This window comes from Pelobates fuscus, chromosome 2 (genome assembly GCF_036172605.1).
Source record: "Pelobates fuscus isolate aPelFus1 chromosome 2, aPelFus1.pri, whole genome shotgun sequence".
In the NCBI taxonomy this organism is placed as follows: domain Eukaryota; kingdom Metazoa; phylum Chordata; class Amphibia; order Anura; family Pelobatidae; genus Pelobates; species Pelobates fuscus.
In genome coordinates, this window is record NC_086318.1 from 20,625,101 (window position 1) to 20,649,444 (window position 24,344).

At 40.5% G+C, this 24,344-nt stretch overlaps 1 protein-coding gene across 6 annotated transcripts in view; it reads right to left on the reverse strand.

Annotated features, from left to right (window-relative positions):
- NCOA1 (nuclear receptor coactivator 1) overlaps positions 1-24,344 on the reverse strand; it is a 456,420-nt gene that overhangs the window by 136,585 nt on the left and 295,491 nt on the right. For all 6 annotated transcript variants that reach the window (XM_063441994.1, XM_063441997.1, XM_063441996.1 and 3 more), the window contains exon 4: positions 5,160-5,260. In XM_063441994.1, coding sequence (XP_063298064.1) covers positions 5,160-5,260 — 101 coding nt within the window. The remainder of the gene's footprint in view (positions 1-5,159; positions 5,261-24,344) is intronic.

Consider the following 24,344-nt stretch of genomic DNA (forward strand, 5'->3'; position numbering starts at 1 on the left):
GTGTACCCCAATACTGACTTAAACACCTCATGTAGCCCAATACTGAATTAAACACCTAGTGTACCCCAATACTGACTTAAACACCTTGTGTACCCCAATACTGAATTAAACACCTCATGTAGCCCAATACTGAATTAAACACCTCATGTACCCAAATACTGAATTAAACACCTTGTGTACCACAATACTGCATTAAACACCTCATGTACCCCAATACTGAATTAAACACCTTGTACCCCAATATTGAATTAAACAACTCATATATCCCGATACTGAATTAAACACCTCATGTACCCCAATACTGAACTGAATACCTCATGTACCCCAATATTGAATTTAACCTACCTCTAACCTTAAACCCAGTGATGTTAAACAGTCCTTATAATGCAGCTTTAACCTCTCCCAAGCTGTGAATCTCTCCCAAGCTGTGAATCTCCTTAAAGGGACTCTCCAGTGCCAGGAAAACAAACCGTTTTTTCTGGAACTGCAGGTCCCCTCTCCCTTCCACCCCCCACCCCAGGTTGCTGAGGGGGTTAAAACCCCTTCAGTGACTTACCTGTATCCAGCGCCGATGTCCCTCGGCGCTGGGTCAGGCTCCGCCTTCTCCCGGACGTCAGCGGGGGACAACTATTGCGCATGTGCGGCCGCTGGCGCACGCGCATTAGACCTCCCCATAGGAAAGCATTGAATAATGCTTTCAATGCTTTCCTATGGGGATTTCGGTGACGCTGGAGGTCCTCACACAGCGTGAGGACGTCCAGCGTCATTATAACAGAAGTGTCCTCTAGTGGCTGTCTACTAGACAGCCACTAGAGGAGGAGTTAACCCTGCAAGGTAAATATTGCAGTTTATGAAAACTGCAATATTTACAGTTGCAGGGTTAAGGGTAGTGGGAGTTGGCACCCAGACCACTCCAATGGGCAGAAGTGGTCTGGGTGCCTGGAGTGTCCCTTTAACACTAAACGCCCTATCTAACCCCTTTACCATAACCACTTCTAACATTATCTTTAACCCCGCATGTATTAACACAGCTGCATACACTCTTATACTCATATAATCAAACACAATACATATATATGCACATACATAGAGTTATGGTTGATTATATATTTCCTACCTGTTCTATGTTAAATTTTGTTTATATTGTGTATTAATATTGTTTTTGTATTTTATTGTACACTATTGTATCAATGCAATGTTTGTGGACCCAGGACATACTTGAAAACGAGACAAATTTCAATGTCTCCTTCCTGGTAAAATATTTTATTAATAAATAAATATGCAGTTATCGAATATGATTGTTTTTGTTTCTAGACGTTTTTAAGCCTGTAATGTCTACTTACTTTGAGATCTTTGCATTTGGTTAACAAAAATGTTACAATAACGAAAAATACAAATTCAAAGAACAACATAAATCCGGCATGAATATTAGGGGAGAATTTTCTCTGAAACATTGAAGGACCAAAAGAGTCGAGCGTTCAGATGAAAGTCGAGCATGAAAGTTGTATTTTTTCCTGCCTCGCAACTGCTCAACTGACAGATGGATAAATAATCAAATCTTCAAGCCACGTGACGAGCCAAATCGGACTAAGCCAGATCCTTCTGCACAAACTGATCAGCCCTGTTTACACAGAGGAAGCCCACGGAATTATCGGACTTGCATGGCCTGTGTGCCACGCAGTGTCCCACATGAAGCTGAACACAGGCCATGCGGGTATAAATGCAAAGTATGGCAACCTTCAACGTGTACACAAATGTACGCAGCATGTCCTTCTCGAATATTAAAACAAGGTCGTATTAACCCACTGGGGGTATGAGGTGCATAATCAAATGCAGTTATTCAATTGCTACACAAAGGAGAAAGGTACAAAGGGTATGAGATATCAATTTTTAAAGTAATCGTGCAGATTTTGGGGGATAATTCTAAAATGTGATCTCTTGTTGTTTAGCTCCACCCCCTGCGTTTCTATTCTGGAAAGGAGGTTGGATCTGTTGTAGAAAACAATGTATCGGTAGAGGGAGACTATTAATTCTACCGCAAACCATGCTTTTACAGTGAATCTGAGAGGCTGGATTCGTCCATTAAGTTTTTTTCAATCATATTTTTGTTTTTAAGTAATGCGATTGCTGCAGTGTTGCATTACATAGCTCCATATGAAGGATTAGGGAGCAAGCACACATGTGATGTTAGGAATAGCTACCTATGCTCGCAAAAAATGCAGTCAGACTAGGTAGGGATTGACTGATCCTGTATATAGCGGCCTGACACTGGTGGAGAATCAGATCATTTGGGAAAAACTCGCAAAGCAGGTACTTGTCTGCGAGTGTCTTTATTATTAATACAATTATTATTACTATCATTATCTTTAACTTTTTATAGTAAATTTGAATGTTTGAATGCATTAACAGATGGGTGATACATCAATCCTGATCTATCTCCATGAAGTGCTCTTAAAAATCTATAACACCTTGGACTGCGGGTCAGAATGCTCCAAAAAAACAGATCAATGTCATTAACTTTCAGCAAATGAACCATTTTCACATGTTTTGCTCTCACAAGCATCCGAGAAATGTAATTTTTCACACACTGAGCCGTAATTGATTTACACTAACTTTTTGCAACCTATACGTCGAAGCCTTTAACACAAGGTTTGTTAATAACATGTTTACATTTCCCCAGACTCTGCATTTGACATATGTGATCTATCCAGAGCTGGGAACTTCACAAAGAAAGCATTGGCATTAACCCCCGCCTGCCCAGTGTCTTTGTAGCAATATTTCCTAGGCTCAAGGTATCAGTGTTGGGTTGCCAAGCAACGCTTGCAGGCTGGCTTTGTCTCCTTGCCGCTGACTGTCACATGTGCACATGTCATGTTCTGTGGGACATAATATCTCAACATTACCCACACAGACAAACCCAGACAGTCATAGTTACATAGTTACATAGCTGAAAAGAGACTTGCATCCATCAAGTTCAGCCTTCCTCACATATGCTTTTGCTGTTGATCCAAAAGAAGGCAAAAAACCCAGTCTGAAGTGCTTCCAATTTTGCAACAAACTAGGAAAAAATTCCTTCTTGACCCCAAAATAGCAGCCAGATGTCTCCTTGGATCAAGCAGCTATTACCCCACTAATTAGAAATTATATCCCTGTATGTTATGTTTTTGCAAGTATTTATCCAATTGCAGTTTAAACATCTTCAGGCAAATAATTCCATATCCTTATTGCTCTTACTGTAAAAAAAACCTTTTCTTTGCCTTAGATGAAATCTCCTTTCTTCAAGCCTAAATGTGTGACCTCGTGTCCTATGTATAGTCCCATATTCCCCATTATTTGCTGGGGAATTATTCTGGCAGACTCTCTACAGAACATGTTTGATGGTACCCAGCAGACGATGCTTATTGCTAGGCAATAGATTCCGAGCATAGCTTACACCTATAGGCTGAAAGATGGGATTCTGTGCGCAGTCCCAGACATTGCTCTACGACAGTCGAGCATTTACTGCTTCCATAACGCAATGCTTTTTATCAATCAATGGCCACTTACTACAGCTCACGGATGGCTGATAATAAACCTCTTAAAGAGACAGACAATATTCAGACATCAGTCACAGGAAACTGAAATGCATTCAATATCTGAAAGTGTGCAAATATTAGACTCTCGGTGTGTTAGTGGCAGTGCTGAGACCTAGCGAGGTTAAATGGGTATACAGTATAATGTCACTTAGTAGAGGGAAAAAAATATCTATAATCATAACAAGTGTTATTTTAGCCGTATTTACAGCTTATTGAAGTGGTTATGGTACATAAGTTTTTAGATGCATCTCCCCCTTTTTTGCACCACACTGATTTTGAGGTCAGAATCTGGCTTTGGACCCCTAGCACTCATAGCAAATAAATGGGTGGCTTTGAATCTCCTGCATTATCTGCGTGGAATGAGGGGGCAAACTTTGGGTGCCAAGAGAACCATGATTTTATCAAACTGTTAAATGTTTTAATAGAAAATTGGGGATAGGACTCTAAATTCCCTCCACCCCCTCCACTTTAACCACTACAAAAAGCAGCTATTGTTATTTGCTTTGAGTGTCTGTTCAATCTTTGTTTCAAGAATTAATCAAATATATTGATACAGGCATAATGCCACATACAGTAGTTACAGTTTCCCAGCTAAAACCAGGCTTCTGTATTTCAACACCAGGCATCCAGACATGCACAGAGAGAGAGATGTCAATGTCCCATACATCCTCTGCATGAAACAGAGAGAGATTGACTAGGGCACAGACTGAGAAATGTGTCTCTCACACAAGTGAATAACTGGTTATTAGGGAGAGATTTAGAGTCCATCAAACTCAAATAATGATTGCCACGCTCAAAACCTATATGGTGACAACATGTACACTAGTTCTGGCTAATTGTTCTTCCTGTGAGAGGTCCTGGCAAGCACGGCATGTGACAGGTGCAGTTTGTTTTGGTACAAGGCACAGCCAATTAGAAGCGAGAGGCCTTTTGATAAGACCCAACCTGGGTTAGAATGCTAAGGTCAAGCAGTTCCTTTTAAACAGATGGAGCTTGTTGTTCTGGTCAAAGAAGGGTCAGCAAGTACCAGGTTCATAGAACAAACAGTAAAAGGGTCAAAGGTGCCTCAATAACCTACTGAGGTTTTTGTTTATTTATGTTTAAGAAATAAAACCCATAACATTGCCTGTAAAACCATTCTGAAGGAATATTAGTGTTTTAAAAACACTTTGAAAAGAGAAGGCGTTGCGCTAATTATGGGTTTTTATAACTCCAATTCTCGAGACAAAATTCCATAAACCCAATGCCTGGGTTGACTTCAAATTCTCCCCATGGCCAGTAAAACTCAGGTCACCAAAGTCTCACAAGTTTTAGTCGAACCATGACTAAATGCCTAAACGTAATCATCCAATTTACTCTTCTGTAATCAAAATCTGTATTTGGCTGAAGGTGACCAAATTTGGCCTACTACTGTGTAGGTTTCCCTTTTTTCACAAATTTAGGTTTGTTCTTACACGATAATGAATAAATATAAGCATAACTTTTCCAAGCAGCAGAAGAATGATGTAGCAGAGATTGATTCCCCTTAAACCCACATTTAAAGAAATGTAATTTAGAACGTTTTTCCAAAGCAGTTCCACATACCTCCAGGAGAAGAGGACCCAGTGACTCCTTTTCAATGACGCCCCCACTGCTTGATGAAATGTCAGCTTTTTGCACATCATCATCTACGCCAGGGTTTTTTTCTGTAATAAATAAAAAGTAAAATGTTATCGGAAAGATGGATTGGATATGCATCCACACAGCTACAGTATAAATATCAGGGAGTTGAAAAATACGTTCAGAATTCTCAACTATGTCCTGGAGAACATTGACAATTGTATGCTACAGTGGATAAAAACCATACAGGAACTTGTCTCTCATCTTGTTTAATAGTCTTAACCCAACAATTTCCATGGGGATATTTTGCCTAGTTGAGAAAAAAAAACTTCACTTAAAGAATAAATGAATATGTGGTGGATACCTTTACATTAGAGGTACATTCATCCAAATTCATTGAAGAAAATTATAAATATTACAATATTTTAGCACAAATTGTCTTTTCAGTGTTTTACATGCAGCCTGTACTATATCCAGTGGTTTTGTTAACATCAGTCTGTATATAGCCACAGTACTGCAGATCTGCTATTAAAGGACCACTCTAGGCACCCAGACCACTTCAGCTTAATGAGGTGGTCTGGGTGCCAGGTCCCTCTAGGATTAACCCTTTTTTTTTTTATAAACATAGCAGTTTCAGAGAAACTGCTATGTTTATAAATGGGTTAATCCAGCCTCCAAATCCTCTAGTGGCTGTCTCACTGACAGCCGCTAGAGGCAATTGCGTGATTTTCACTGTGAAAATCACAGTGAGAGCACGCAAGCGTCCATAGGAAAGCATTGTAAATGCTTTCCTATGAGACCGGCTGAATGCGTGCGCAGCTCTTGCCGCGCATGCGCATTCAGCCAAAAGGGAGGATCAGAGGCAGAGAGGAGGAGGAGAGCTCCCCGCCCGCCGCTGGAATAAAGGTAAGTTTTAACCCCTTCCTCTCCATCCAGCCCGGCGAGAGGGGGACCCTGAGGGTGGGGGCACCCTCAGGGCACTATATTGCCAGGAAAACGAGTATGTTTTCCTGGCACTATAGTAGTCCTTTAAATATTCAGCAAAAAGGTAGTAGCATAATATGTGGTTTCAGTTTTTGTGCATTAACGAAAATGGTTTCTTTAAATCCAAAAAGAGAGTAAAAGAGGCAACTCTTCCATTCTGTCCACAATTCAATTAACTCCCCTCTTAAGCATACTGAGGAAAGCATTCAACTAAATCTGTTTGTTATTTACTATTTTCAGGTAACTATTTGGGAAATGTATGAACTCTTTCAGTGTTTATTTCTCTGGTTCTGCCTCTTCTCACCAACCCCTCTCTGTCGGCGTCCCCCAAGGATCTGTCCTCGGCCCCCTATTGTTCTCCATTTATACTGCCTCCCTTGGTAAACTCATCAGCTCCTTTGGTTTCCAATATCATTTATATGCAGATGATACGCAAATCTACCTGTCCTCCCCTGATCTCTCTCCGCCCACCTTGACTCGTGTTTCTGACTGCCTCTCTGCAATTTCCAACTGGATGGCTGCTCACTTCCTTAAACTCAACCTGTCCAAAACAGAACTTCTAGTTTTTCCTCCCTCAAGTGCTGCTACTCCTGTTGTCTCCATCCAAGTCAACGGCGCTACTATCACCTCTACCTCGCAGGCTCGCTGCCTAGGGGTTCTTTTCGATTCTGACCTCTCTTTTATTCCCCATGTCCAATCGATAGTCAAATCCTGTCGCTTCCAACTCAAGAACATAGCGCGCATCCGCCCATATCTAACGCCGGACGCGGCTAAGATATTGGTTCATGCTGTTGTTCTCTCTCGCCTCGACTACTGCAATCCCCTTCTGACCGGTCTTACATGTTCCCAGCTTGCACCGCTGCAATCTGTAATGAATGCGGCTGCAAGGCTTATTTTCCTGTCCGGTCGCACCTCCCACGCCTCCACGCTCTGTCAGTCCCTGCATTGGCTTCCAGTTAGATATAGGGCCCAATTCAAAATTCTGGCACTTGCTTACAAATCCCTACATAATGCTGCTCCAACATACCTATCCTCCCTCATACACAAGTATGTCCCGTCGAGACCCCTGCGCTCATCCCAAGACCTACGCCTATCCTCTGCCCGGATCCCCACCTCTGACGCTCGCCTTCAAGACTTCTCTAGGGCTGCACCTATTCTGTGGAACTCCCTTCCCTCCTCAATCAGACTTTCACCCAGCCTCCACTCCTTCAAAAAATCTTTGAAAACTCACTTCTTCGTTAAAGCGTATCAATTAAACTGTCAGCAGGCTTCTCATCCCCCACCCCATGACTCCTTTCCTGCAACTGTCAAAAATGACCTACCAAGCACTCAATAAACCCTTCTCTAACAAACTATTTAATTCCCCTACTTTAACCCGTTTGTGTCACTATACCCCACTCCCTCTAGCATGTAAGCTCATTGAGCAGGGCCCTCAACCCCCTCTGTTCCTGTACGTCCAGTGGTCTGATTATGTGTCTGTTAGTCCACCCATTGTACAGCGCTACGGAATTTGTTGGCGCTATATAAATAATAAAATAATAATAATAATAATAATAATAATGGGCATCTTTTCCTGAAGGCACAGTCAAAATACTAAACATGCTGCAATTATTATTACTGTATGCTCTTATTATGATTATCGCTGTGTGTTCTGGCTAGGTCTTCCTAGGCCCACTGGCGGTGCTCCTAGATGGCCGGCTACTGGCCATTCCCATGCCAAATAGCTGGCTTGTCTGGCAACCTGCCTGCCTCCCCAACCTCTCGGCTACCCGAGACTTAAAAGCATGATTTCTACCTATATACCTACCCTGTCCACTCTGTCGTAACAAATCCATAGGACATACATGGACAGCGTGTGAATCAGCAACTTACCTTTAAGCGATTTTATGAGCATGTTAAAAAAGTATGTTCAAACTAAATCTACACACCAAGCAGCCCATAAATGTCAAGCTGTATTACCACTATGCTAAACTATTACTTAATGCGTTAAAACAACGTCTCTCTTGAACCACTAACGCAAAAATGTGCGCTGATATGCTACTATGCCTAATTTGTTCAATTCATTGTTCACTCTTATCTTGCTATAGCTGGCAAGGCATAATGAGAATGTTTGTAACCCTCATGCGCTTCAAAAATAAAGAATTTAAAAAAAAAAATACTAAACATGCTCTAGTGATTAAATCCTCTCTATCATAACTCACTGTGTATTAATTGACTGTTGGCTGATCTCAGTCATCAATCAAGTTATATATTAATATTATTATTATTATTATTATTAATTTATTATTTATATAGCACCAGCAAATTCCGTAATGCTGTACAATGGGTGGACTAACATACACGTAATTGTAACCCAGACAAATGGACGCACAGGAACAGAGGGGGTGAGGGCCCTGCTCAATGAGCTTAAATGCTAGAGGGAATGGGGTATAGTAACACAAAGGGTATAAGTAGGGGTAATGAAATAGGTTGCTAGAAAAGTATTCATGAGAACTTAGTAGGTTATTTTTCACAGTTGCAGGAGAGGAGTCATGGGGAGAGGTGAATGAAAACCTGCTAACAGTTTAAATTAGATGCTTTCCTGAAGAAGTGTGTTTTCAAAGATTTTTTGAAGGTGTGTAGACTAGGTGAAAGTCTAATGGAGAAGGGAAGGGAGTTCCACAGAAAAGGTGCAGCCCTGGATAATTTTTGGAGGTGAGCATTAGAGGTGGGAGTACGGACAGAGGATATACGTAGGTCTTTGGCAGAGCATAGGGGCCTTGACGGGACATACTTGTGTATTAGGGATTATAGGTAGGTTGGAGCAGCATTATATAGGGACTTGTAAGCAAGCACCAGAATCTTAAATTAAGCTTACTGGAAGCCAATGTAGGGACTGACAGAGTGTCTGTGTTTTTGAGGTGGAAGCAGCAGGATTGCGATCGACTGGACATGAGAGGTGAAAGAGATGTCAGAGTCAAAGAAAACACCTAGGCAGCGAGCCTGCGAGGTGATGGTAGCGCCGTTGACTTGGAGGGAGACAGACACGGGAGTAGTAACACTTGAGGGAGGAAAGACCAGAAGTTCTGTTTTGGACAGGTTGAGATTAAGGAAGTGAGCAGCCATCCAGTTGGAAATTGTGGAAAGGCAGTCAGAGACACTAGTCAAGATGGGTGGAGAGAGCTCAGGGGAGGACAGGTAGATTTGCATGTCATCTGCATAGAAATGATATTGGAAGCCAAAAGAACTAATACGTTTACCAAGGGAGGCAGTGTAGATGAAGAACAGTAGGGGACCAAGGACTGAACCTTGGGAAATGCCAACAGAGAGGAGTTGGGGAGAAGAAGCAGAGCCAGAGAAAGAAACACTGAAAGAGCACTGGGAGAGGTAGGAGGAGCACCAGGAGAGAGCAGTATCTCATAGACCGAGAATGAGAAGAAGCTGTTTATGATGATGATCAACAGTGTCAAAGGCAGCAGAAAGATAAAAGAGAATTAGGATAGAGTAATGGCAGCGGGATTTAGCAGCAATAAAAACATTGGATAGTTTGGTCACAAAAGAAGTGTAAGCTCTTTTTCATATATTGTGAGATACGCTTTAAAATCTGCAAATTGTGGAGTATATACTAATGGCAACACAATATAATTCAGTAGACACAGAATGATGGCCACTCGAAAGCAGTATTTTCTGTTGGCTGAACATCCAAGGAAACGTAATCTAGAGAAATCTTTCGGGCAAATATTGTAGCACTATACCTGGCTTCGGTTATATTGTATTCATTTTATTTCATGCAAATACCTGTATATTGTTATATAATGTTTGTAAATGTGGAAGAAAGTTTGCATATTGTATCTACTGAATTCATGACAATGGAAGAAGCCTAGCAAGGTTTTATAACTTTGTTTATAACATTGTTTTACAGAATTACAGAAAAGATGTCCTATTTTGAGACTTGGATAACATTATAGGTTTGTGGGCTCCGTATAGTGAGGCCGATTTCAGACATTTTGAAAGCGGGCACAGTCTGGGCATTTGGTGCTAGTTATACAATTCACTTTTACCCCTCATGTTCAATCCATCAATATCTAAAAGAGTGCTTGAAGGAACAATGTAGCGTTAGGATTACGTTACATTACATTAACATCACGTTACTGTTTATAAAAAAGAAAAAAGAAATAAAAATAAACAGATTACTCGAAGCAGGTTTTCTCCAGGATCGAGTCTTCCTTGGCACTACCTCGACCTCCTCCTCAGAGGCGTGACTCCAAAATGACGAGCCAATCCAACGCTGCTCATAGAAAAGCATTGGGGAACGTATGTGCATGCGCAACACTCGCCACGATGTGCCTTCAATTCCTTTATAGAGAATCACTGTACTCAATGATTCTCTATGGCGACCACGAGGGCACTGCGCATGCACACGTTTCATCACCGTATGAGAGTCGGGAAGTAAGATTCACGGCTTTCATACCTATAGAGCTTGGAGGTGTGGATTCATCCCAATCCCTCGAATTAGTTTTGGGAGGTAGGATAGTGTGGCCAGCACTAAAAGCACTATAACAACTACAAAAAGATGAAGTTGTAAAAGTGCCTGCAGTGTTCCTTTAATTCTGTATATCTATCATTACTAGCACGACTGTAAGCCAAATTCATACTCTAATCATCTCCCCATCTTTGGTACTGCAACTTATCTCCCTTTCTGCAAATTGTTTGTCTCACCTTCCTTAGGGATTATTCCTCTTTACAGATAAACTCCAAAACCTTCTGCCAGCCTCCCATGCAATAAACTCAGTAATAATGCTTCTGCAAACCAGCTCCTTCGTCCATCTTTATGATTATTCTTACTATGTTGTCCTTCTACTGTCTGTCTAACCCAAGCCTCCCATATCTATGGAACTAACCACCACGTCCTCTCTAACTGTGTAACTCTGTCCTTATTTTAAAGAATGATTTTAATTCACTAACAGACGTACTAACCACTCCACAGTCCCAACACTAACAGGCTAATACTATCAGCAATGCAGACAAACACAGGGCTGCTGTATCGGTCTATCAAACTATTTATGTTGTGCAAACCCGACTTTTCCCCATGATCCTTCATACTGTGAAGAATACTAACCACAAAATACGTAATCATTGGAACGCAAAATGGCAACACTGACAGCCCTGTTCAGATCATGGAGATACAATGCGTTTGTTTATGCTGTACATTGTTACTGTCCATTGATTGTCAATAAGATATGAAAAGAAATAGAAACATTAACCTTTATAAGAACTAAAAAAAACAGTTTTGGAGCAGATTTCTAAATGTGAAACAATTGCCGTGAAAACAAAAGATCTGTTCATGTTGATGGCTGTCCCATTATTAAAAGGGACAGTAAAGGCACCCAGACCATTTAATCTCATTGCAGTGGTCTGGATGTATTGTCCCTGTCCCTTAACCCTGCAGTATGAAACGTTGCAGGTTTAGAGAAACTGCTATCATTATATTGCAGGGTTAATGTGCGTGAAAGAAGGCTGGATGTCCTTACGCTGTTCATGGGGACATCCCTAATCCTCAAATTCCCATAGGAAAGCATTGATTTAATGCTTTCCTATGGGGAAGTCCTAATGCGCACCTGATTCTCTCTGCGCATGTGCAATAGGAGTCGGCACTGGAACAAGGCGAGTGAATTCAAGCGTTATTTGACACTTTCAGTGCTGCGAGGGGAGCGGGGGGAGGGGGGATAGCGGAGGAATACTGTAATATTGGGAATACAGATTTGTATTCTTAACACTATAGGGTTCATTTAAATCGATTGCAAACTATATCAAATGTGATATTAAGGAAATTGTGTAGCTTCGGTTTTCAGGGCCGTTTTTATTCAATTATTTTACCAAGTTACATCAGTTTTCTATCCAAGCTGCGTGGGAATCATTAGGCCGCCTCCAAAAGGTCATCTGAGGTGACCAAAGGAAAGTATACATTTGAGGAGGTTTTGCATAGTACTGTCACTTTAATTATAATTTTCATAGAGCAGATACATACTATGCATTGTGGGTATATACATATCACTTGTTTAGTTTCGACGTTGCATTTTTTTAATTGTGTTTTTTTGATAACATTAATTTTGCATTATATATATTCACAATGCTCTTACAGATTATAAAAAAAAACAATTTAGCTCATTTAGCACTATTAAATTTGTCTCCCATGTCGGAATTAGTGTAGGATCCACCGATATTGGGGTAGTGTGACATAGTAGTGGGCTTAACATATGGCTGTATGGTGAAACTGAATGCCCATATTCAATCTTGGGACAGGTGTCTACAAAAAGTCTTGTAACATTTCAAAGTGTATGTTTGTGTTTGCGCTGTACTTTAATCTACATTAGGCAATAAGAGACATCTGTAATGCTTCCCAGATTGTGAAGGCGGATGTGCATGTGTTTACAGTAATGGGCCTAAATGCTAAATGTCATTACTCGGCACTCTTTAACGTAGCAGCCTTTAAAAGCACTCACTCTAATACCTGGGAGACGTCTATGGAATACATTACAGACACAAAGACTGGTTATGGAGGAAACGCACTCCCTTGCTCCACACCACCCTTTATAAGGGAGCTTTGAGATGACAGCTCAAACTAGACTGGAGTATGGCACACAGGGTATGCGGTCTGTGTTCAAAGTCAATATCGGCCCCAGGGAGATGCTGTCCTAAATGAAGGGGTAACATGAACTCCTTGGGAGCTAGTGGGCTGCACATATAAAGCATATCATTTATATACTGCAGAAGCACAATCAGTGAACTTATCAAGTGATATTGTTTTAGGTCCACTATTTAAACCATGGGTCGTCAACCTGGTCCCTACCGCCCACTAGTGGGCGTTTTAGGATTTCAGGTGGGCGGTAGGGATTTCCAGGTTTTGACGACCTGACGACCGGGCGGGCGGGTGCGAGCCGGCGGTACCCCTGCGACTGGGTACCGCCGTGACAATTTGCGGCCCCGGCCCGCGCGGCAAACCGCCGGGGCCGCATATGGAGAGGTCCATCGGGTGGCCCATGCTGTCAGGGCCACCCGATGGATCTGGATTGTGAGGGGGCCCGGTCAGCGCTGGGCGCTTTAACAGCGCGACCGGGCCCCCTGTGATGACATCGCAGAGCTGGGAGGAAGTGACTGCACGTCACTCCTCCCAGCTAACACTGAGAGCCGCGCGGGAGGAAGACCAGGGAGTCAGAGTGGGAACTCTGACTCCCATCCACCTGAGCCACCACTGGACCCCAGGGAAAGTCACCCTCCTGAATCTAAAAGGTAGGAAACAGGAGGGTGACTTAAATATAATGTGTGTGTGTGTCTTTGTATGTATGTCATGTGTGTGTGTGTGTGTGTCTTTGTATGTATTGTGTGTGTCTTTGTATGTATGTTGTGTGTGTGTGTGTCTGTATATATGTCTTGTGTGTGTGTGTGTATGTATGTGTGACTGTCTGTTGGTATGTGTGTCTTGTGTGTGTCTGTATGTATGTGTCTTGTGTGTATGTGTGTCTGTCTGTGTTCCTGTATGTGTTGTGTGTGTCTTGTGTGTGTCTATGTGTCTGTATTTGTGCATGTGTGTCTGTATGTGTGTCTGTATGTGTGTCTGTATGTGTGTATGTGTGTCGTGTGTGTATGTATGTGTCGTGTGTGTGTGTGTATGTATGTGTCGTGTATGTATGTGTCGTGTGTGTGTATGTATGTCTGTATGTATGTCTGTATGTGTGTCTGTATGTGTGTCTGTATGTGTGTCTGTATGTGTTGTGTCGTGTATGTGTGTCTGTATGTGTGTCTGTATGTATGTGTGTCTGTATGTATGTGTGTCTGTATGTGTTGTGTCGTGTATGTGTGTCGTCTATGTGTCTGTATTTGTGTATGTGTGTCTGTATGTGTGTCGTCTATGTGTCTGTATTTGTGTATGTGTGTCTGTATGTGTGTCTGTATGTGTGTGTCTGTATGTGTGTGTCTGTATGTGTGTGTCTGTATGTGTGTGTCTGTATGTGTGTGTCCGTATGTGTGTCTGTACGTGTGTCTGTCTGTTATAGTGGACTATATAGTAAGTGGGCTACCTAGCTCAGCCTTCCTACTGGGCATTGATACAAGGAAGGTTACAAAATAGAAAAAAGGGGAAAAAAAGGTGGGGAGGGGAATTGAGGAGGGAGAGGAGACGACAAATGAGAAATCATATTATGCGCAAACAGAGAAGTCGTCTGAATATCACTGAAAGAGACCTTCGTTTGTTCCTTACGAAAATCGAACCAGATATCAAATATTTTGTCTCGCAGCATCAACCTCAAGGATCTCATTAATCACTAGTAAAGGTAATTTCAATTTACTTTATTGTTTTCTCATTAAACTTTATAAAGCTAAACACCTTATAAACCTGCATTAAGTAGAAATAAAAAGATAAATGTACGTACATTTATTTTTTGTTAAACACCCTCCTTTCTAAAAAATATTCCGCATTTGCGCGAAAACTGGTGGGCGGTAAGGAAATTTTTTCAACCAAAAAGATGCATTAGTGGGCGGTAGGTAAAAAAAGGTTGACTACCACTGATTAAAACGGACACTATAGTCACCCAGACCACTTCAGCTCAATGAAGTGGTCTGGGTGCCAGGTACCTCAGGTTTTAACCCTTATCAATAAACTACAATCTTTGAGTTTGGATTCCAATATTGTTGAATGGGTAAGGCAGTGGCTGAGTGACAGGCAACAGAGGGTTGTAGTCAATGGAGTATATTCGAAGCTTGGGCTTGTCACCAGTGGGGTACCTCAGGGATCTGTACTTGGACCCATTCTCTTTAATATTTTTATTAGTGATATTGCAGAAGGTCTTGATGGTAAGGTGTGTCTTTTTGCGGATGATACTAAGATATGTAACAGGGTTGATGTTCCAGGAGGGATAAGCCAAATGGCAAATGATTTAGGTAAACTAGAAAAATGGTCAGAGTTGTGGCAGCTGACATTTAATGTGGATAAGTGCAAGAGAATGCATCTAGGCCGTAAAAACCCAAGGGCAGAGTACAGAATATTTGATAGAATCCTAACCTCAACATCTGAGGAAATGGATTTATGGGTGATTATTTCTGATGACTTAAAGGTAGGCAGACAATGTAATAGAGCAGCAGGAAATGCTAGCAGAATGCTTGGTTGTATAGGGAGAGGTATTAGCAGTAGAAAGAAGGAAGTGCTCATGCCATTGTACAGAACACTGGTGAGACCTCACTTGGAGTATTGTACGCAGTACTGGAGACCGTATCTTCAGAAGGATATTGATACTTTAGAGAGAGCTCAAAGAAGGGCTACTAAACTGGTTCATGGATTGCAGGATAAAACGTACCAGGAAAGGTTAAAGGATCTTAACATGTATAGCTTGGAGGAAAGACGAGACAGGGGGGATATGATAGAAACATTTAAATACATAAAGGGAATCAATGCAGTAAAGGAGGAGACTATATTTAAAAGAAGAAAAACTACCACAACAAGAGGACATAGTCTTAAATTAGAGGGGCAAAGGTTTAAAAATAATATCAGGAAGTATTACTTTACTGAGAGGGTAGTGGATGCATGGAATAGCCTTCCAGCTGAAGTGGTAGAGGTTAACACAGTAAAGGAGTTTAAGCATGCGTGGGATAGGCATGAGGCTATCCTAACTATAAGATAAGGCCAGGGACTAATGAAAGTATTTAGAAAACTGGGCAGACTAGATGGGCCGAATGGTTCTTATCTGCCGTCACATTCTCTGTTTCTATGTTTCATATGTCAACATAGCAGTTTCAGAGAAACTGCTATGTTTAAATTGCGGAGTTAATCCAGCCTCTAATGGCTGTCTTCCTGACAGCCACTAGAGGCGCATCTGCGACGCTGGATGCAAATTTCGCCTCCATCACGCAGAGCGTCCATAGGAAAGCATTGAGAAATCCATAGGAAATGCTTTAACCTCTTCAGCGCCACGGGAGGGGGACCCTGAGGGTGGGGGCACCCTCCGGGCACTATAGTGTCAGGAAAACCGCTTTGTTTTCCTAACACTATAGTGATCCTTTAAAGTGACCCCGTCATGTTTTGTTTTCTCTCAGTTTTCCTCTCGTTTTTCAGAAACGTATCTTAATGATTATACTCTCCCCCTTCGCCTCTGGAATTTGTTTGTATTTATTTGTAACTTCCTCGTGCCTTCTCTCAATATTGGGGAGCAGCCATTTTGTTCTCCTTTGTCCGTGATGTCTGCTGACGGATTGTTGGTACATTTAATTGGATACTGAAACATAAACCTTGGTTTAAGCTCCGCCCATTTCCAAGTTTTGTCAATCCGACTTCTACACATGAGGACAAGTAGACCCTACTTTTCATTATGTATTTTCTAAAAACTAGAGCGCTCGGGGAAAAAAAAGGCATTCAGACACAGGGAACTATATTGAAGAAAATGAGATAAAATATATTTTGGTTAAAGAACCGCTTTAATATAGTGATGGCTGCAAACATGGCCTATAAAGGATAGTCTTTAATATGAAAGTCAATTTCTGTGTGATGGAACTTCTCAGTACACTGATAGTCTAATTTAATTTTGCGGTAGATTTATTTATGTCTCTCGTGATGACGAAGAGGTGGAGGGGGACAATCTCCCCACTGGAAGGTCCTTTTCATCGCAGGAAACAAGTTAAATGTAACCCTAACCATTCCCACTTGAACTGACCTTTTTAAACAACCACGTACTCGAGAGTAGAAAAACACAAAATTAAAGAAATTCATAGCAACGATAAAGGAGCAACACTTCAGGAAGGTATCAGCACTTCAAATTTAGACTTTTTGTAAAAGCTGTCTGCTGGCAGTGGGCTGAAAATTCTGGCATTCCCTAAATAAATGCTTTCACTATTCCCAATAACAGAACATGCTCCGCTCCTGTGACGGCCGTAAACAACTTGGCGGCCTCTCAGCCAGTGCGGTTTAACCCTTGGTGTTCCGAATGTCTGCGCAAAGTGCTTATTGCTCTGGAAGGCACAGAGTTAACAAACATTAAGTCTCTGCCTTCCGATTCCCTTTTTAAATTCTGATTATTTCTGTTTCCCCCCTTTGTATTGCGGCGGCTGCTGCTGTGACTGATGTGTAAAAGCATGCGAAGCAGCCGGTCACAGTGCAGTCAGAGACGTTCTGGAACTCACCAGCACATTACATAACACTACACAATGCTAAGAGCGGGAGGGAGCCAGGCCAAGTCCGATTGTTGTGACAGCAAGTGCTGATACACGGTTTTATGATGTTATTGAAAACACAGGGTGGCCAAGAAAGTGTGGCCTGGCAGGAGAATGAAGGGCTAATCATACATCCGGCTGGAAAATGACAGCAACTTATCATTCTATGAACGAGAATAATTCACAAAACATTCATCTTCAGCTGATGCAAAAACACTGGAATTAGCAGCTAAGCATGTATTTTACAAACAGCCCAGTTGCAAGGTTGCCACAAACCGGTAAATACAAAACATACATAAATTGAATAAAAAACTGAATTTGGGGGGCGCTGAGCCTTTGTGTAATAATCGGACGGATGCACTGATACTGCTAGCTGGTATTATTTAGTAACTGCCAACCATAAACTGTAAATATTTCGAAGGTGAATACAATGGAAAAGCAATGTTTCCTTCTTTAACAGAAACAGAAAAAAAAAGTTACTTCAAAACTCTTAAAAAAAAAGAAAACAAAAAGAAAGTTTTGTTGCGTCTAAAAAAAGAAACAATAAAGTTATTTTGAATCTTTATTGGCTACAGTTGCCATGGTTTCTCAAAACAATAACAATTATATATATATTTTTTTATTTTTTTTTTAAACAGCTTTCCTGTAATCTTGCATCTCAGAATGTAGTGAACCCAATAATATTAATATACATACCATAACATGCATGTATTATTATATATTTTTTTTTTATAAAAACATGGCATTTTTCCTGGAAGCACAGAGGGGATTAAATTAAAAGCAACGACACCGAGGAATTGTAGCGGAAGTGAACTCAAGAAACATTTTTTAATATAGAACGTATGTGCTAATTATTTTTTTTTACAAATATATATTAAAATAAAAGTCAGATAATTAGGAATCATCTCCAAAGAATTGAATCTGCTTGCTCAGATTTTAATAATGATACAATTACTGAGCAATACTAGTGTCTCAACTCAGTGGGTCATCTACCAGATATTAAATCTGTTCAAACGTATCTGTTGTAGGGAATATTCCCCGCAGGGCAACACAAGCTTTTCATCCTTTCAGCCTCTACTGCACTGCTAGTGAGCGATTTATAATCAGCGAGTGTACACTACAGCATGTTGAAGTCTCTTGATGGTTAAAGTGACCTATAAACAAACAATCATTATTTTATTTCAATATTTAATGTTTTTATTTAAAGTAGCAGAACAGAACGCATTTGAAACCAGTAACAATTTCATATGCCCCGACATTGGGAGGGTGAGATCGGAACGGTGTGGGCAGACTTGAGAGGTGCTGTGGCTAGTGACAAGATTCACTGGCGATGCCCATAATGGGCAGGCTTAAGGTCTGTTTGGCCGGCCCCAGCCTATAGGACCTTGCAGAGAGGGCTGCTGACGGTCCCTCTGAAGGTGCGTCCAATGCAGAACACCAGGGAACTAAATTGAGATGGCATGACAGGACCCTGAAATCGGGACTGTCCTGACAAAATTGTGACAGTTTGAGGCCTGCAACTTGTGGTAAGAGGTATAAAAGTGTGCAACATATTTAAACAGATACTCTACGCACCAAAACAGACAGGATACTGGCTTTAATGCTTTTTTATCATGTATTTATTTTTATACACAGATAAGGTGCCCAAATCTAAACTAAAACAGGAACACTTTGACATAAATGTAAAAACATTTGCAGCAGAAACCCAAAACTAAGAATCATACCTAAATTAAAAAACAGACTACAAAGTGAGAATAATAATACAAAAGTTGAAAAATATTTGCAAATTTAACTTTTTAGATTACTTAAAAACATGGGAATTTTACACTGCAATTTTTTTCTGTTGCAATTTGAGCTTTTCCTATATTTTTTCTCACAATTCTAAAACCCATTTAATTCAACAACAGATATTCTTAATATCATATTTTAATGTTATTTTATATTTTTTTCCTGCTTATGAAAGCATAACAGATGTCATATATTCTGCTTTTAAGTCTCTTCAAGATAATTATCAGTCAGGCTAACAAAGTGGGCCTTGCACTTCCTGAAACCTCCAATATTAACACAAAATAAGTAAATAAGATATGGTATTAGCTGACTCTCTCTATGTTTTTCACTCTCTCAAGTTTTTCTGTGCGTCAGACTTCTGTATCATTGTCACCCTAAGGGCAAATTCCCAGGCCGACGGGGTTTTGTAAAAAGTGTTTGGAAGAAGAATTACCAATGGCCAGGAAAGATGACGATGCTAAGAATACAGGAGAGTTCCGGCCTTATTTAGTGAGGCCATTCTCCCTGCCCTCTGGCTGAGCAGGTTTATTAAAATGGGGTCATCTATTAAGAAATACTTTGGGCATTTTCTAGGGTTAGGGTTGGGGTTAGGTTAGGGGTAGTGTTAGGGTTAGATTTATGTCATCATTCCATTAATTTTCCCTCCCTCTCTTGTTTTGCCACTTTTAAGAAATCCAAAGCACTTTGGCACTTCCGAAATTTGGCACTTCCGAAATTCGGCACTTCAGCCATTTGGTTTGGTTCGGCACTTACGAAATTCAGCAATTCGGACATTCGGAAGTATTCTAATGTCCGAATTGCTGAAATTCCTCTGAATTTAAATTCGGACCGAAACGAATTGCACGTGTCTACCATTTTCTAAACAATAGTTGTAAAATAGACATCGATCTGATTAATCACATTTTAACATGACCTATCTTGTACAAATGAATATATATTTTTTAAAGAACTCAATAGATAAGTAAATGTTTATATAGGGCAGATTTTGGCAGTGCAGATAATCGTGAACTCATTTCTCATGATGTCTAGTCAACCTTAAAGGGAAATGAGTTCATAATCTATCTGCCAACGCTGGCCAGTGATGTGAAGCAGGGGTGGTCAAAACGTAACTTCCATAGCTCCTGTGAGCCTATGCTGGGAATCTGCCCTGATCGTCGTGACTGCATACAAGTTGTGAAAGCTAGATTGTCTTGCGCAGTGGGTGGTAATCGTGGTTGCAGGCCAGTTTCTGTAATGGAAGCTGAAGCCCCCACTCTGCGGTTTATCAATCTTTAATGGACCCCATTTGCAGATCCCTCTTGCTCTGTATGCAGCTTGTGATAGCTGCTGACAGCTGGGAATGAGCTAGCACAGCGAACAGTTCACACAATGCACGACAATGAAATCATTTCAGATTATTTCTTTGGATCCTCAATAAAAGGGTGGCCTTAGGGTATGGCATGGTGACAGTTCAGCCGAGGACATTCGATAGTTACCGTGGGGAAGGAACGCAACACATTTAAATTAGAATAGCAAGTTGTACAATCACTAAATACAAAGCCTGGTATGACTGAAACTTGCCATAGGAACTCACAGTCTGGCCTAGAATGCAAGGATGTAAATCAAATTGTCAGCATGAGAGCCAAGGACAAAGACCCTATAATGCCTGCTAGCTCCTCTCTTAACTTGATTATTAGCACTGGAGGAACAGGCACATGGTTGAATTCAGTTTGGTAATGTTGTGCCCCATTTGCTGTCCATTTTTATCTAAACCGTGCCATGTTGTGTTTTTTTTTTTTTTACAATCTTTATTTGAAGATGTCTTAAAAAAACTGGTCCTGGTAAGTCAAATCTGTTTATTGGTCACAAATGCTGCCGATACATCAATGGATAATAAAATGATTTCATACAAATATCCTTGCAAAAGTGCTTATTTATCCCATTCAGGATACAAGGCTGCTTTGATCTTATGCCAGCTGCTAAAAAGAAACCTTTCCCAGCTATAGGGTTTCACTGGAACTAAAGACATGAAGCAAACGGGTGGTTAATTGCATTCCCACCATTCGCAATAATGGCGGCAAATAAAATGGGTAAATAAAGAGCGAAACTGAAAGGTGAGAGATACCCCTTAAAGCTGATATTTATTTACCGTGTTTCTGTCATGGGCAATATTATTATTATCACTTATATAGAGCCAACATATTATAAAGGGGAAAATGTAACAATAGCTGCGACAGTTGCAAAAATATCACAGTGACAACATGTTGGAGAGACCGTGCTCGAAAGAGATTGCCACAGTAAGCACTGTGTACCCACTCAAATAAGTTATGTTTGTGAAATGTATTACAGTGCGCAGGGACTCTGACAGGTTCAATCTAAAAAGACTGTGTAGAATAGGAGATCCTGGACACAAAGTTACCACATAAGGTGGATATCTCATAGCTAGCTTTCAATAGAGAAGTGGGCGTACCGCGCACACAAAGTCCTGTGGATGTTACAGAGACACATACCAGCCATGGGAGGAATTAAATCAGGATGAGTGAGCAGGTGTGGGGGTTGCCAGTGACACAACTTGCATTACATATGACAGACATATTGGGTGAGCACTCTCTATTATTGGGTGGGTTGGTCCGCTGAAGCTGCTGGTAAGCCTGGTGTCCAGTTTTTTTCAGGTTAACAAACAGCGTCCCAGACAGTCCCCAGCCTACAGGATCTTGTAGAGAGTGGTGCAGAAGCGATCTCTGCACAGCAAGAGCACATCTAATGAAGCGCTTGCACTCTGCTGTTTGTGGACAGCTCCCTGGTATCTCTATATGTGGGACACCAGGTAGCTAAATCAAGACGGTGGGACAGAACCCAAAAAAGAGGGACAGTTGAGAGCCCTGCAGACATTAGATGGCCTGTCCCACAGAGCTTACATTCCAAATATAAAAAAAACAAAAAACACACCAAAACCTCAGATTTTGAGGGCACCGTATATATATGTATTAGTCCATTATTTTAATGCAAAGAGCTCAGTGACTATGATTTGGAAACTAATGCAATGAGGCTCATTTTCATTTAAATGGTTTTGTCAATAAGCAAAACTGCAGTTTCTGGGGTAAAGAAAATACGGATAATTCGTCAGCGCCAATTGCATCCTACCAAATGCACTATTTGGTGCTGACTTTGCGAGGTGGCAAATGTGGCTCATATAAAAGATGTCATCTCCCGTAGCGAGTCAAACAAATCTCCATCCGTTAAGCATTCATTGTATGTAATATCATTAAGAATGGTTCATTAATAAAAAAATAAATAAAAAAAGTAATTGGTTCCCTAAACCCTGCTCTGAATTTTAGCCCACCTTGTAGGAATAAAACTATATGGAGTTATTGCACATTTTAGCAAAATATAGCCAATTTGTATATATAGTGGAGTTTGTGAATTCTGCTACTTTACCCTATGTAAATTCTGGTGTAGCAAACAGGCCTATGACACCAGCAGGCTCTGCAGTAGTGGAGGATCTGAGTAATGCAAGCCTGCATGACAGAGGATGATGGGTGTTTTAGTTATTAAGCTGTATGGTTCCACCGTGTCTATATTCTAAAGAAGCCATCCCCAGCGCTCGCTAACCACTAATTGTTATTGATAGCGCGGCTGCTGTTGTGAAAGGAGGTGTTTAACCTTAATGAGTTTTTTTTTATTTCGAGAAAAGAAAACATCGAGCGGAGACGAGGAAAAAAAAAACTCCCCGCAGAGAGCAAACTCGCAGCAATTAGCAATTAGTGCACCTAGGGATCCGTGCTCAAACAGGAGGCGCGCAGTGCAATAGCAAAGATTGGGTTACATCATGCAGAGCAGGGCGGCTAATTAACGGAGGTGGGGACGAAGTAGGGCACATTCAGTCTATCTTTAGCCAAATAAAGCCGTGATTCTTTCATTTTCTAACTGCATGAAGTAAAAAGTAAGACTTCCTGAAGTAGCGGCTTTCAAAAGGCCGTTTAATGTTGGTGAACGACACAGATTAGTTTGTGTAATAACAGAACTGTGTAAGGATTGTGAGGGGGGGGGGGGGGGGGATAGAGCCTAGAAAAAAGACAGATCATTGCTTCACAGTACATGGATGGATGTGAAATTACTCTCTCAGGCACCCGAGAGATAGCGCCCATTATATATAATTGTATAACAGGATCAGGCTCTGTGTGTTACAGTATTTATCTCTATATTACAGTATCCGGCTCTATATCACCGTATATAGCTCTATATTACACTATCAGCTCCGTGTTACAGTATATATCTCTGTATTACAGTATCAGGCTCTGTTACAGTATATATCTCTGTATTACAGTATCAGGCTCTGTGTGTTACAGTATTTATCTCTATATTACAGTATCCGGCTCTATATCACCGTATATAGCTCTATATTACACTATCAGCTCAGTGTTACAGTATATATCTCTGTATTACAGTATATAGCTCCATATTAATATCAGACTCTGTATTACAGTATATATCTCTATATTACAGTGTCAGGCTCTGTGTTACAGTAATATCTCTATATTACACTATATATCTCTATATTACAGTATATATCTCTGTATTACAGTATCAGGCTCTGTTACAGTATATATCTCTGTATTACAGTATATAGCTCCATATTAATATCAGACTCTGTATTACAGTATATATCTCTATATTACAGTGTCAGGCTCTGTGTTACAGTAATATCTCTATATTACACTATATATCTCTATATTACAGTATATATCTCTGTATTACAGTATCAGGCTCTGTTACAGTATATATCTCTGTATTACAGTATATAGCTCCATATTAATATCAGACTCTGTATTACAGTATATATCTCTATATTACAGTGTCAGGCTCTGTGTTACAGTAATATCTCTATATTACACTATATATCTCTATATTACAGTATATATCTCTATATTACAGTATCAGGCTCTGTGTTACAGTAATATCTCTATATTACAGTATATATCTCTATATTACACTATATATCTCTATATCACACTATATATCTCTATATCACAGTATATATCTCTATATTACACTATATATCTCTATATTACAGTATATATCTCTATATTACACTATATATCTCTATATCACACTATATATCTCTATATCACAGTATCAGGCTCTATATTACACTATATATCTCTATATTACACTATATATCTCTATATTACAGTATCAGGCTCTATATTACACTATATATCTCTATATTACAGTATATATCTC